Source organism: Drosophila subpulchrella, chromosome 2L (assembly GCF_014743375.2).
Source record: "Drosophila subpulchrella strain 33 F10 #4 breed RU33 chromosome 2L, RU_Dsub_v1.1 Primary Assembly, whole genome shotgun sequence".
Lineage (NCBI taxonomy): Eukaryota > Metazoa > Arthropoda > Insecta > Diptera > Drosophilidae > Drosophila > Drosophila subpulchrella.
This window is the reverse complement of record NC_050610.1, coordinates 20,613,487-20,628,535: the sequence shown is the minus strand read 5'-3', so window position 1 is coordinate 20,628,535 and position 15,049 is coordinate 20,613,487. Positions and strand designations below refer to the sequence as shown.

The window sequence follows — 15,049 nt, the reverse complement described above, 5'->3', positions numbered from 1 at the left end:
GACTCGAAGTTATAAAAAATAATCCATTTTCATTAACTATTTATGTACATATATAGTGTAATACATTGCCGTTTTATTTCATTTATATACATACAAAAATACGCTGTATGCCTTTTTGAACACATACTGTTTGCCAATTCAAAAGTAAACTCAGTATACTTTCCAGCTGCTGATTAATGGTTCTTAAAAATAATTTATGTTCTTCGTTTTGTCTAAGGCACTTTTACACTTTACATTACATCATACAAATATATTCTTTAATTCAAATTGTTGTATTCTATTGATGTTTTTAATTCTGCTCTTAGCTACATTTTTTAACAACTTTCATTACGTTTAGTGATATTTTAGTCTTACTAATGGAAAATACGTAATTAAATCAATTTTTGAGCGAATAAATCTAAGACTTGATTTGCTAACCTGTTCTTAGCCAAATCAAAGCTTATGTGCTAAGTGTGAAATAAATACAAACACCAATTGTTGTATGTTGTTCCCAAGTCACTTTCAAAATGTACTTTTATTAAATATTCAACAACATACGTAAAATCTGCTGTATTTCAGCTAAGTACTAATATTGTTTAAACTCTCTAAAATCGACCACTTAGTTGCTAATGTTTTTTCTTTATTTCGATAAGGCCTACGCAACAAAAACCTTCAGCATTTCACTCAAAATCGAATCGCGAATCCGATTTCACAATATTGTTTTTAACATTTATATGTGCACAAGTTTGACTTAATGTTCAACACTAATAAAAAACATATACAAAACTAAATTTACGTTAGGTTTAATGCATATGGGTCTCTGATCTCTTCCTCCGATCGTCACCTCATTTCTTATCAATTAGGTTTAACATCTCCATATCGCTTTACTAGTACAAATATCACGGTTCGCATTTATGCTCATTGAAATGTAATCTTCAATTGCATCAATTGCTTTGCTTTGCCTACCATTCAGTGCGGTAAGTAAACAAATCAATTCTCAATGTGTGGTTTGTTGTATAAATTTTTAATAGTAATTGTGTTTGTTTCGAAACGTGTCTTTAGCCTTTTAACTTTATCATTATTACTATTTACGATTTAACTCTCAAAGTCTATGTAATTCAATTCAATGATTCCTACTCTGCTATTCAAGTCAAATATTTAACGCTGGAATTGTTTTGGCCCGGTATCGGTCTAATCTAGGTTTTGGTCTTTGCAGTAAGTCTACATTGCCCAAGAAAACATCGGTTAATCTATGGCTCTACTATGCAAATACACAAACACAAAGTGGTAAGACTGTGGTTTTGTCGATGTCAATTAGGAATCTCGCCCTGGTAATACAAAAATAATGTTGCTCTCAATTTCTCTGTTGAGTATTTTGAAAAGAAAAACTAGCTTCAACTTGTAAATGGATGCATATTGAAAATTCAGCTAAATAACGATAACTTAAGTTAATGGCCTAGGCTCTAGAAGTAACTGATAATGACTGCCTATGAGTGATGGAAATCCCTATATCTCAAGTTTTTGATAGCCGGAGAGAAGGGGATTCAATAGGTTTTTCCAAGGGTGTTGTATTTACAGAAAGTTCATGGAAGTGGATCAATTCTAGGCGAAGATTGTTGAACAGTATTTGTCAAAGGACCCTCTGGTCAACTGGCTGCTATTTCCAGCTTTAGAATGGCCTGGTAAATGGAGTACAGCATGATACCTAAAAGCCACATTTAACTACGTTAAATCTATTTAAGCCACGCTCTCAAGGCTTTGCAGAGTAGAAAAAGATAACCCAGAACGCGGAAAAACCCAATAGGCCCACATGGCGTTACACGACCCTGACCCTATAGCTAAGCCTAACTACATAATGCTCTATTAGTCCTAGGGCTAAGTCTCTAGCTAATTGTAAAACACACACTTGCAGTGCGCATCCAATGCTATAGAGGCAATTGGCATCGGTAGAGACAACACCTCCCATCTATAGCATTGCAAATAGTAATAGTGAAGTTGGTTGTAGTCTTTTCGCCTTCGCCTCCTTCCCGTTCGCGCGGGACTGAGCTCAGCTCGGTTTCAGAATTAGTTACTATATCGCACATCCCTTGCGCATGCCGTACATGATCTTCAGTTCTGGATAGATGATCTTTCGTATCAGCTGGTTCGTCTTCCCGGACAGCATGGCTCGTCGATTGTCCTTTTTCAGCACTTTGATGCCAGGTTTGTGGACCAGAAATGCGTTATCCAGTATGTGGAACTCGTAGTCCATTACGCAAAGCGCATAGCCCTGGAAATAAAAATCATTTTATAAAGTTATACTATCAAACACTCAATAGGGACTCACCTGAGGCATCTTGTCGCTTTTACCCTCCCAGCTGAGTCTCTCATCGTAGTGAGGATCGGCATGGGTTCCAATATAGATGGGCTCCCAGTGCACATAGTAACCAGTTCGTTTTCCTGCAAAGCCATAAATATATTAATAATAATCCTATGGGATAGTATAGGTGTATTGCCAGTACCTATATGAAACACACTAAGTTCGTCTGTCTCATTGGCGGACATCCACTCCTTGGACTTGGGTACGCCATGACAGCTGGCGCAGACCCGTTTATGGAAGGGTATGGCTTTGCCTGTGCGCAAGAACTCCTGCAGTTCGGTCTTGTCATGGGGCACCGGAGAGTTCTCCTCCACCTCGAAGATGGCCAATGGGAATACCCTTTAATTCAAGAAAAAGTCAAGTTAAATATGATATATATTATAACCTAGCATGACTGGCTCTCACCTGGGAGCTTTGCGCCTCAAGTATTGCTCATTGCGGGCAATCATCTCGAGGAATTTCTTCACCAGACCCGGGTTCGGATACAGCTCGATGTCCGAGGCCAGGATAAAGTGGGTAAGCGCCGAATCGCGGGCAATGTTGCGACCCACATTCACCGGATACAGAAGCTTCTTCTGCGCCTTGTACAGATGGCCCGAGCTCACGTTGAAGTACGGCGGTGGGAGTGTGCAGTTGTAGCCCGTCTTGAAGACGTCGTGCGGCTTGGGCACCGACTTGGGGATGTGCTTGGTGCCGAAGTAGATGTGGAAGGTGGTGTAGGCACGCACCAGGTGGCTGCCGGGCAGGCATTCCCTTAGGTACCGGATCGAGTCCACAGTGGGCTGAAAATCCGTGCCGGGCGCGTGCATGGCAATGCTCACCGGGGCGTTCCAGCGCTCCAGAAGCGGAATAAGGTTGTCCAGGAACGTGTAGTCCGCATGCGTTGTGTAGGTAATGGACTCGTGGCACTTGATGTCCCCATGTTCCGCCCGCACATAGTTCTGGAGCACCCAGAAATCCCCACGCTGCAACGTCTGCTGGTGGTAGTCGTGGTCGAAGCAGTTGATCAGCGATCTAACCCGCTCCTCCAGCTCCTTTTCGTCGCCGGTGACTATGTAGCCACCTTCGGATTGGGTGTTGTTGGCCTCGGCATTGCCATTAGATCCAATGTTGCCGATCACCTGGGCGGGATCGCTGAGGGCAGCGGCTGCTCCACCGCTGTCATTTGCCAAAGGTGGAGCTCCTTCGGCCGCCTGAGGTGCTGCTGCTGCTGGAGAGTCTGCATTGGAGTTGACCAGCTGCTTCTCCTCAGACTCAAAGATCTCGGCCACCTGCTGAAGGTTATAGAAAGGTTTATAAAAAAAAGACTTTTAAATACTCATCTAAAGATATCTTACGTTTTGGTTCTTGGGCGTGGGAGGCTGTTGCGGCTGCACCTGAGCCGCTGAGGCGGCGGAGCCCACCTGCATCATCGCCACCTGTTGTTGGTCCTGCAGCAGGAATCCGCCGCCATTCGTAAAGTTGTTGCCGCCGCCGATCATCAACTGACTGCCGATGTACAGGATCACCGCCACGTTGATCAGAATGCTGCAGCGCAGCAGCCAGTTGCGGCGGGTGAACATTTTCTGGCCCAAAGGCTCAAAACGCATGTTGTAGCTGCAAAGGAAAAATTTAAAAAATTGGTTAACTTTGTATTCATATTCGGCTAGATAACCTCGACTGGGTCATCTTACCAACTTAAGTAGTTTTTTTTAATTTTCGGAAGGATGTACGAAATTGGAATATTACCAAAGAAGAAAAGAAGCTTGCAGATAAAACCATATAATGCTATACAATCAATATAGTCGTCTTAATTCAAAATTCGGAATTTTTTTTAAATTCAGTTAATTTATATGGGAGCTATATGCTTTAGGTTTGACTTATGCACATGCACTACCTGCAATAAAAATAATATTCTGCGATTCACACTTCTGACTGAAATCATATAACTCTTTGCAAGGGCATACAAATAATTTACATGCCAAAATGTAGATAGCTAGGTAGTTTACATATTCAAAAATACATGGCGACACCTATTGGTACTGTTTTGAAGCACTTCAGGCGCGCCCTCTTGGACGAATTTTTAAAGGTACCCATTATAGCAGATGGCGCTTTCAAGAAATGTTAAAGTGCCTAAGTTTGAGAGCTACACTGAGAAAAAATATGGTAAAAAACACACACGGTTCGGGTAACTGAATATAAGATACTACAGAAGTTCACAATTCTTTGGAATGGCCAATATTTTCAATAGGCTTGCGTAGTCATTTTTTAAATACCTTAGGAGTGTTCATTATCTAGATTGACAATATCTGGAGTGACACAGTTACATTTTTAGTATAGATCAACCGTATTTTAATAAGTTGTAATTTAAAAATGTATACTCTCGCATATTTATTCTTTAGGTGATTTATAATGCGAGTGAGTAAAGTTTATCAAAAGCATTGTAATACTTATCAAAAATCAAAGGTTGCGGTTACTTCAGTTTATCGATACCTTTTCTACTGATCACACATCTTAGTGAATTTATTTTCTTTTATTAATTGCTCAAGAAAAGGAGTAATCACAAATCACCATGATGGATAGAGTCACATAATTAAAAAGTCACTGTTATCAATATTAATTGAACACTAGAAACAAAAGTTTTTAATTGATTCAATAAAAATAATTGCACTTAAAAAACTATCTTTGAGTTTAGCAAACGTAGTCTACTTTCGTTAAGGCCAATAAATAAGTGTGTTCGAGAGTTACACTCGTATCTTGCCTTTTATTGGGATCCATTTCGGAGAATAAAGTCTGAAGCCTCGGACTCTTCAGAAGAAACTGCTGAATTCTTTTCCTAATTGGCACAGTTTTCTCCAAACAACGTAAGCTAACGACGTACTTCCCCTTTCTACTGGCGTATTGTTTGTCTCCGTTATCAATTAACTGCTCATGATTACTTATCATTCGGCGTAGTTAACCAAACAAAATGTCGCACAGGAAGTGCTTACGTGGGTTGCAGTTTGTCAAGCACTCTTCTCAGCTTTCCACTAATAAAAGATGCGGGTGTGGACTTGTTCAAAAAATCCAATGTCATTTTGATTGCATTTTTTGTCATACAAATGAATACAAAAATGCTCGCATAACATCAAGGTGAGCCAGCACGGGTTTCGCCATAAATTTTTGGGGTATGCCATCGGAATTAAATACTCGGGAGTGCGACGACTTTTGATATCTGAATGAACATTAGTCACCCCAGGCAATTTAAAAATTGTATATTGAGATTAAAAATAAATAAACCGGATGAATCGTAGCATTTAGGGTTGTTAGGTTTTCATTTAATCTCCACTTTGGTTTCTGAACGTATTTATCAAAACTGACTAAGTCCGAGCATTGTTTTTTATGCTTAGCCAGTTGACGATAATAAAAACAATATTTTAAAATATTATTCCCCAGGCACAAAGTAAATTCTCATAAAATAATTGTAAAGTTAAATCTTGCTTAACTATTTCGGTATTACCAAGTGAAAAACGAATGCCAAAGTGTGCTGATCAGATGAATACAAATCAATCGAGGCTTCTGGAGAAGACAGAAGACATTCATTAGCGGTCTTTACCTTGGGGGTCCACACGAGTTCCGGAATTCAAAACTATTAGATGGTGTGGTCCGCGTTTTGGGTTCATTGCACCATCGTAAAAGTGGATGGAAAGGCAGGCGCGTGGGTCTCCTGTAGAGTACCGAAAGTGCCACCGGTTTTGTGTGTTTCTGGGGCCCTGTCGGATGATGAATTTGCATAGATTTGAGTACCCCGTAATCCGCACTCTACGCACAGGAAACGGACCCAAGTAAAGCCTGAATAACAACAGCCGAATTGCCGGCGGGTTGATACGATAAAAGTTTTGAGCAAACTTAATCCCGCTGGGCGAACTCCGCTTGGCAACATATCTACAGCTGTACTTCTCTCTAACGATCACTTTTTGGCATCATAATACTTTCGACAAGCCATCTTTCGATATAGCCCACAGTTTTGATATGGCTTTATGACTTTTGAGGGTTCTTTTTCCTCATAGCCACATACATAGATATTTTTTGTGGCTGTTCTTTGTTACTGTTTTTGCTTTTGGTTGAGGCGTGTGGGACTTGTTGTGCCAGTGGTGATTATGCAAAACCCAAAAGTTGTCTGACTTACAAAATTTGGAGCGAAACGTGAGAATTCTTATGAGTTTTCAATTTGCCAATTGAAGTTTTGCCCCCAAAAAAGAAGGCAACATGAAGTGCGACACACGTTTGGTTTGTAACAATGATCTGAATACAGCAATGAGTGTGGGTTTCTCAGAAAAGGCAATTTTTTAAGTACTCATAAAGTTCAAGGGTATGCTAATTATATTTCGTCTTTTGAGGCCACATGTTAATATCTTGACTTAATTTGTTTTTATACAAAAGAAGCTAAAATTTTATTTTTAGCCTATTCTAGATCAAAACCGGTTACCTTGAGATAAAACATAGAAACCGGAGTATTAAAAATTTGTATATGCAAAGATTGTTTTGTAAATCTCTCAAATTTTAAATCTATCGATTAGATGGATAGATAGATTTACGAGACTCGCTTATAGGATTTGCTTAGAATCCTCATGGTAATAATAATTAAATTCGGATTGTAATAGTCTTGCAAAGATACGTTCTCCTTATTGAACAGTTTATCATTGCAAATGTGCATAATAGTTTTCTATGCCAACCGGGTGCTAGTTTTTCCTTGGCTCACAGTTTCCGCTGCGTTCATGTTACGACTTTTCCCCGGCAACAAAGATCCCTAGTCGTAACAAACAGAGAACTCGTAATGACAGAGACGATGATGATGATGCCGATGATTCCACGGGCGAACGAAGAAAAATCCATCGAAGAAATGCCAAACTGCAATTGACTTTCATGACCATAAAAAATTAAGTTATAACCGCCAAGACTTCAGACTGCACAGAAAAAAAAATCTAAGTAAGGATCAAGTTGATATTCGAAAGGTACAATTATTAGGTATAGTTTTTACCATTGAATAAGGAAAATTTAATTTTAAGTAATGTTATATCTTGGATATCCTTTCTTTAAAAATTCTCTCAATTTAAAGGGAGAAAAAAAATTACTCTGAGAAATGAGAATTACTCTAGAACAAGACAATAATATTCGAAACACTTCAAAATAGAAAGAGAGCAAAAACAAATTGGCCAATATACAAAAGAGATACGCGTCTTATCTAGATAGAATTTGAACCTAATTTCTGCAAAGTGATCATTATGTATCTTCTCTTAAAATAAAAAAATCAGAAAATAGTGAGATAGCGCCTATAATTACTCTAAGAAGGTATGAGACAACAATATTCAAAACACTTCATAGTAGAAAAAGAAAAAAGCAAACATCACTATATCAAAATGATACACCCTGCATCTAAATGGAATGGATACCGAATTTCTTATAAATTATCATTATGTATCTCATAAATTTTTTTCTCTATACACAGACTTCAGACTTTGGAGTACAGCAGCCAAAGCTACGCTGCTTTGCCGCAACTAAAGCGCAAAAATAAAGTCGAGTGAAATTGCTGCTGTAATATATTTTAATAGCACAGAGCATGGCCGGAAAAACTCCGCACTGCGATCGCCAATACTCGTGAGCCTGTTTTGAGGCCTCGCTGGCTGGGTCGTTTGGTCAGTTACTACTTATAGTTGCTATGCCATGGCAGAGCTGAGCTGAGCTGACAAACTCTTTGGTCATATCTACTGCTGCTGCTGCCCTCAGCTGAGCCCCAACCCAATCCCGAACCCGAACCCGAACCCGAACCCAAACCCAAACCCCAGCCCGAAAGCCCCCTTTCTTCGCAGACTTTCTGCCTTATTATGTCTAATTAGATTGCGCTGGCCCCTCGTTGAGTTTTTCCAGCTGTACAAGAGGAGGTACTATGGAATGGAATGCCTCATTATTTCTCGTTTTCGCCTTTTCCCTCCTTCAGAAATTTCTTTGACGCAAACTCAGGCGAAAATCGTTTATGAAAAAACATTATTTGTTTCGCTCTTCTGTTTCTGCTTACTTTTTGGACAGGAAGTTTATAAAGTGATTGGGTGGCATTCGCCCGGTGGTGGGGTCAATGGGGTCTATAAAGAGATGATCGAAGAATTAGTAAAAAAAATACCCTTTGATTGGAAGAAGCATCTGCTTTCTTTTAATGCTTGGAATATTCCGTAAAAGTTAGAAGCATCTGGAACTTTCTCTCTGTTTTAAAACGAATATATAAGTTAGGGTTACACAAACGTACACGACAATGAGAATATGTATTATATTATTTTGTATATATAGAAATAATATAATTTAAGGTAATTTGTTCACGCTTTGAATGCAGTTTATGCTCTGGCAAGCCAATTTACTGTGTGCAATAAAATTCAATTAAATCAGAAATTTACTAGGCAAAACAGCACAACATAAAACATAATTGAAAGGGAAACAAACAATGACCCGCAAAACCATCCAATAGATAAACAGATAATTATCGATAATTGCGCATAAACAAATTAACCAAGAGTTTTATGTGCATTTAATGATGGTATTTCTAATCGTCCGGTGGTCAAAATCACTGGGAATAGAATTATGGTACAGAAAGATATGGAGGGGATTCTCCAACTTGTCGTACACAAGTTGATGAATGTCCAATTACCTGTCGCACCGTGTTTGCCATCGGTTTATTTATACGCGAAAAAGAAGAAACCTTTGGGGACAGGACCCGACATAAAAATACTCATAAAATATTTAATTTATATAAGTCCATTTGTTTTGACAGCGGAAATGGCAGGAAAATGAGTTATAACCGTTGAACGTTTTTTCCTCCGAGGGTGTGGTGGAAATTAGCAACGGTCGATTCTGGTGGTCCTATGTTGGTTAAGATTTATGCAGTCTCGTAAAAATCTAAAAGATTTCGCCTCGCCCAACGGGACTTGCCTAGTAACTTCATTAACATTGCTAATCGGTGGAGAAAAATATAGTTTAGGAATATCTTAACGGACTGAATGTATCTGAAGTATCTTGAATCTCATTAAAAATATTAACCTTCAGGTCTATCCCGTTTAAAGTAGGTTTATGTGATAAAAATATAACGGCTCGCATTAAAAAAAATTTTAATGAAAGACCATATAGTGACAACTTTAAATAGATGCTAGGTGGGAACCCGTTTTATTGATTTACCATCATGGTCAGGCCTTCTAGTACAAAGGTATACTTAGGGATAAGTAGAGCAGTAAGTAACCAGGCGGTTTTTCGGGTTCAAGGAGCATTGAAATTCTAGTAGTTCTTTAATAACAGTGCTTTTGTACGAATTTTCCTTAAAATGGTCGATATTGATTTTGATTTTGCGTTTAATTCTCTTGTTAGAATAGCTAACGATTAGTTTTACGAGGCCTTCCTTACTCACAAATATGTAATTACTGCTATAATTATTTGTCATGACCCTGCATTTGTAGCCATACAAAGGCATACATCCAATTATTTTGTCCATACACAAATGTAATGACAACGGTCACGAAAATATCAAATCAAGCCATCGTTTTATCTTTACATGTCCATAGATGATTCCCCTTACTAAAGTCAATAAAAACTTTGTTCGACGCATCTGTGATTTTTTTCGTCTGAAGCAAATTTTTAGTGGAATTTATTTTTTTTTTTTATCATTAGAAACCTTAATCAGTGTTTGTTATTGTAGAGTTCAGAAATAATTGTACGAATGGTAGTGCAAAAACTGGCGTGAGTTGATATCGGTTAATAGTCCCTCAGCGTCATTTGATGGAATTTATGTGTTGATAATGTTTTGTAAATTATAAAGCAAAGCAAATTCAAGACTAATGTTTAATAAAAGAAAAGTATTTTTTAATATATAAGTTTTTTTTTGTTTTGGTTGAGTTTTCCCAACTATTATACTCTTGCAAAAAACATGGCACCGGTTTCTTGTAGCAAATATGAGTTGCTTTTAGGCAAAACACGACAATGATAAGTGCCGTTCATAAAGCAGTTGTTCGAATTAAGAATGCACCTCAAGTGACAGGAGCTGCAAATTTGTCAAAAGACATTGCTCATACGCAGCGTGTGCCGTGGAAAACAAAATTTTTGAAGTACTTTTAATGCATGTATGCCTTTATCGGCAAAACGTGAGTGCTGCCAAACGAAGAAAGAACAAAAAAAATACATGAAATATGAAATAAAACACGAACAAAAAATAAAAGTCGAGAAAAATCGATTGGTTTTGACCTCATGGACGCGTAACACAATTCGGAGCTCCGCTGGTGCCAACTGCCAGCGACAAAAACGGCGATGATGGGTGCATTGGCACTAATGAAGCTTTTGGCCAAAAGAGAGCTTCGAAGGAAAGACGTTGCGAAAGCGAAAGGCAAACAAACACGCCACGAATTCGGTCGAGACAGAACCTTGTGCGGGTTTATGTACATTATTGCCAGGCATTTTTTCCCCATTTAGCGACGCCATGTATCACGCGATCAAAATATACAACCAAAAAAACTAAAGTTATGAAGCGAAAATCCAATAAATTGGCGCAACACCCGAATGATAAAAGAAAAAAGAGGGAAACGTAAACGAAAAGTTTCTATATATATATCTATACCAACATATAATTCAAAGAGGATTTTCCCATAATCTCATTATTAACCTTTCATGCATAAATGTTCTTTGTATCAAAATCATCGGTTTAATTTTATTTTTAGATTAAAGTCCAGTCATTTCAACTGTTCTTTGCTTTAATGGTGAGGGTCAACAGACTCCAAACTGCCCATAATGTGTCATTGTATGCAGCTCCTAATCAATTTAATGCATTCGAATTGTATTCCCCCGATAAACACTAAAAATAAGATGGAAAATATCGAACGGAAGTGCGTGACATTAATTCGTATAATGAGCGACAGTTGGCGGCATGTCCGAGCTGACAAAGGCTGGGCCACGCCCACATCGACTCAGGTGCGAATCGATTATCACTTCAGGGGGGCGGAGAAGGGTGGAAAATTGTAGCTATGTAAATAGCAGCTGGAAAACTTAATGCAATATGCGTTGGTGGCCCACCTAAACCAATCCATATAGCTACATTTTCATATAGATACCCACAATCCCTTACAACTCACTCACACGCTCGCAGTTTGTCAGCTTAATTTCATTAATTACGTTTTCTCGTTCGCTGGCTTGTTTATTTTTATATCCTGTGAGGGGGTATCAGCATTTTACCATTATACGGGTTTCATTTTACATGCCAATATATTGTCTTGAAGGTTTTCTATCTTGATGATTGATTTCAGAACCATTTTCACTCGATTTGAGAACGATTTTTCTTAATTTGCACAAAAAACACTTTTTGATTAAAAGAAATTTGGGCAATAACAATTTTTAATAAAATCTTTTAAAGTCCCACAAGAATTTTCAGAGTGGGAAAAGTTTAAGTTTTCTATCTTGATGATACGATTGATTTCAGAACCACTTTCACTCGATTTGAGAACGAATCTTCTTGATATGCACAAAAGATCTTTTTGATTAAAGCAAATTCAGGCAATAATAATATTTTTTAATTAGATCTTTTAAAATCTTACAATATTTTGCAGAGTGCCTCTTTCTTGTTTTGAAGAAGAACCATTTTTACTCGATTTAAGAACGATTCTTCTTGATTTGCCCAAAATAACTTTTTGATTAAAAGAAATTTGGGCAATATTTTTTTATCAGATCTTTTAAAATCCCACAAGAATTTTCAGAGTGGGCAAAGTTTATTCCTTCAACTCGGCATTCTCTTCTTGCCTTTATCTTGTTTTGAGAATTTTCTATCTTAATAGACCGGTCGATTTGAGAACCATTTTCACTCGATTTAAAAATAATTCTTCTTTCAAGGAAATTAAACCATATCTGACGATCTGAAGAAGTAAGACTTTGTAAAGGTATTTATCTCAAAAGATTTTAAAGGGAATTTAAAGTTCGTTATTCTGACCTCGCATTCCCTTCTCGCCTAACTTTTTTTATCCCCTTGGGAATGCGAAAAATATGTGAATCTGAGGTACACTCTGTTGTTTTTGTTGCTGTTGGCTCTCTCGGTTTTCGTGTGGCCTGGACTAATGTCATTTTCATTATCGTTTACATGCATTATGTGATTTTCCAACGACTACTAATGGATTGGTCCAAGCGGGCGCGGAGTGCTGAAAATGACGCAATCGAGAAGTCAGGTTGGCTGTTAGGTACTTGAGATACTCGCACTGTTATTGCCGGCTGCACTAATGAAATTTCTCGTTCAATTGTTGACTTACATGATTACCACTTACTCTCGGCGAGAGCTAATTAGCAGGTACTTTGTGGAGCAAAAGGAAGAAAAAAAAACAGAAGGGGGAATATTCTTTTGACAGACTGTACGTGTGCCTGGGTTCATTACTTTTGTGGGAAGGAGTAGAAACCATTCTACGTTCCGACTCTTACACGCACCATGAATATAATAGAAGCATAAGGTAAAGTGCGTTTCACGAACGAAGTCATGATGACAACGAACACAGAATAATGTTTCGCGAAGGACGTGAAACGTGGAGGGAAGTGTAAAAATCCTGAAAGCGCCTTAAAGCGGGCAACAAGCTGAAACAGCGCTAAAAGCCGGCCAGGATACACTCGCACACTTTTATTTATTTATGCTGACGGCAAACCAAATGGAAAAAGTGCGTTCAACATTTTCGCCGTCTTCACAGCTTTTCCGTATGCTCGCCGTCTTTCCTCCTCACTGAACTGCACTGAAATTGTGGAGGGAAAAATAATGACTGGGTGGAGCATCCACCTCTTTAACAGCAATGTACTTTAATAAAACTTCTGGGTTTTTGCAGAAAAAGTGATCAAATCGACACAATGCTATTTGATTTTTCCATTTATTTGCAACGTGTTGTTGTGTTAATAATCTTGTATCAATCCTATCAGCAAGGATTTCAGCAAACTAAGCTTATTATTGTGAATAGCAAATGATTAGGATAGGCAAAATCACTGAAGTGAAAATCATAGGAGTGAAAAAACACATACAACAACCTTCGAGCATGAGGTTTATGGAAATAAGTACACTTATGTAGGTGTGGAAATGTGGTTAAAGTGGGGTTATACGCATTATAAGTAAATAAGGTGTAATGGGGCGTAATTGCGAGATTGTTTCAGATTGGATTTACCATTCGATCCATCTGACTAAGAGTGAGGGTAAAACCGTTTGAACATTTCTCTAGAAGCAATATTGAATTCATATTGTTGCCAATTCAAGCGAATTCCAAAGTTTACTCGGCTTTCTTGCGGTTAAGAAATAAACAGCCAACCAGGAAGTCCATTACGGAATTCTTTGGTGGGAATGATTGGGCGATTATGCGGCGGGTGTTGACCAATTATGGCTGTCCTACTGATATAAGTAAAGGCCAAAAGTCATGGCCAACTATCTGAAGGACGGCCAGAGGTCAGTGTGTCTCATTAGGTAAATTTAAACCATTGTTTATTCAAGCCCTAGAGGCATATTAATGAGAAAGACCCCAATTTTTTTGAATGTTGAACTTTTACGACCCTTAAGTGCTTTATTTAATGAACTTATTAATTACAGTGACATCAGAAAGAGCGGCTTTTGAATTAAATATAGCAGGGACATGCGCTACTTCTAAGGGTTCCTGTGAGAACTGAAAAGTATCTAAGTATCTGCCTTGGGGCTGCCATAATCATCAGCATGCAACCGGCAATTACAACGCCTATTAATAGGGGCGATTTACGCGTGCTTAGCTCGACGCTTGATTACGGAATGAAGACATTATATAGAGACGCGTGCTGGCAAGGAGGAGAAGCATCTCGTATGGTCATAAGGCCAAGTAGGAAGCGTTCTTGGGGCAGCCACAGCTATTGGATTCTAGCAGCCAGGCCAACGGCTCCTCATTTCATGCGCATTTAACTAATCTGTCATCTAATCCGGGGCTGCATCTCGGGGTGCTCAAGGAGGCAGTGCCAAGACTTCCACTCCTGCCTGTGCTGCAGTGCGGCAAATGCACTCTCAGAAAAGTCCAAGCCCCACGAACAGGTAAGTGTAGCTAACAGTTAACAACCTTATAAAGAATTTGAGTGTGTACATTTAATTAAAAATTTAAAAAAAGGGTTTTGATTTTGGTGAAATTATAGGCATTGCCAAAATTTGTATAGATTTTTTAATCATCTTTTGAATTTCTCATAAATATTATGATTTGATTTCTAAAGGCAATCTTTTGATATTTTAATGAATTTTCTTTCCGTTCCATACAATGTTCCATATTTTAAAAAAATTCGTTGATATATATCTTTTTGATCTTGGAACAGTAGATAGTGTAAGTCAAGCCCTGCCATGGCACTTACATAGACATAAAGCAAACAATTAACTTGTTGCCATAAAATCCAGTATAAAAGCCAGCCGCTCCCTTGCAGTAAACGCCATACTATAGTTACATTTTCTAAATAGAAAATTCTTGAAAGCAGTTTCGATTCGCTTGCCGCCGCTTGTCTGACAGCCGATGATAAAAGAAAGAAATCCCAAGACACAGATCCAGCTTGCAACTCCGCATTGTCGACTGACAGTCTGCTGGTGTTTTGTCTCGGCATTTTTATTTCACAGTCGAGTGCATAGGAAAGCCAGCCGATGGGGCTGCTCTTCGCCACTCTTTCGCCGGACTTATCAGTGTCCATTGTTTGCCCATTTCCCAAATGGAAACCGAG

The 15,049-nt window shown here is 38.5% G+C and overlaps 1 protein-coding gene across 5 annotated transcripts in view; it reads right to left on the bottom strand.

Annotated features, from left to right (window-relative positions):
• Positions 1-495: 495 nt before the first annotated feature.
• LOC119546888 (beta-1,4-glucuronyltransferase 1) overlaps positions 496-15,049 on the bottom strand; it is a 39,458-nt gene continuing 24,904 nt past the window's right edge. For 4 of the 5 annotated variants that reach the window (XM_037853505.1, XM_037853507.1, XM_037853508.1 and 1 more), the window contains 5 exons: positions 3,676-3,934; positions 2,744-3,612; positions 2,481-2,677; positions 2,306-2,418; positions 496-2,248 (listed from right to left, as the gene is read on the bottom strand). In XM_037853505.1, coding sequence (XP_037709433.1) covers positions 2,051-2,248; positions 2,306-2,418; positions 2,481-2,677; positions 2,744-3,612; positions 3,676-3,927 — 1,629 coding nt within the window. In that variant the 5' untranslated portion in view covers positions 3,928-3,934 and the 3' untranslated portion in view covers positions 496-2,050. The remainder of the gene's footprint in view (positions 2,249-2,305; positions 2,419-2,480; positions 2,678-2,743; positions 3,613-3,675; positions 3,935-15,049) is intronic. The other variant, XM_037853509.1, reaches the window with a different exon arrangement.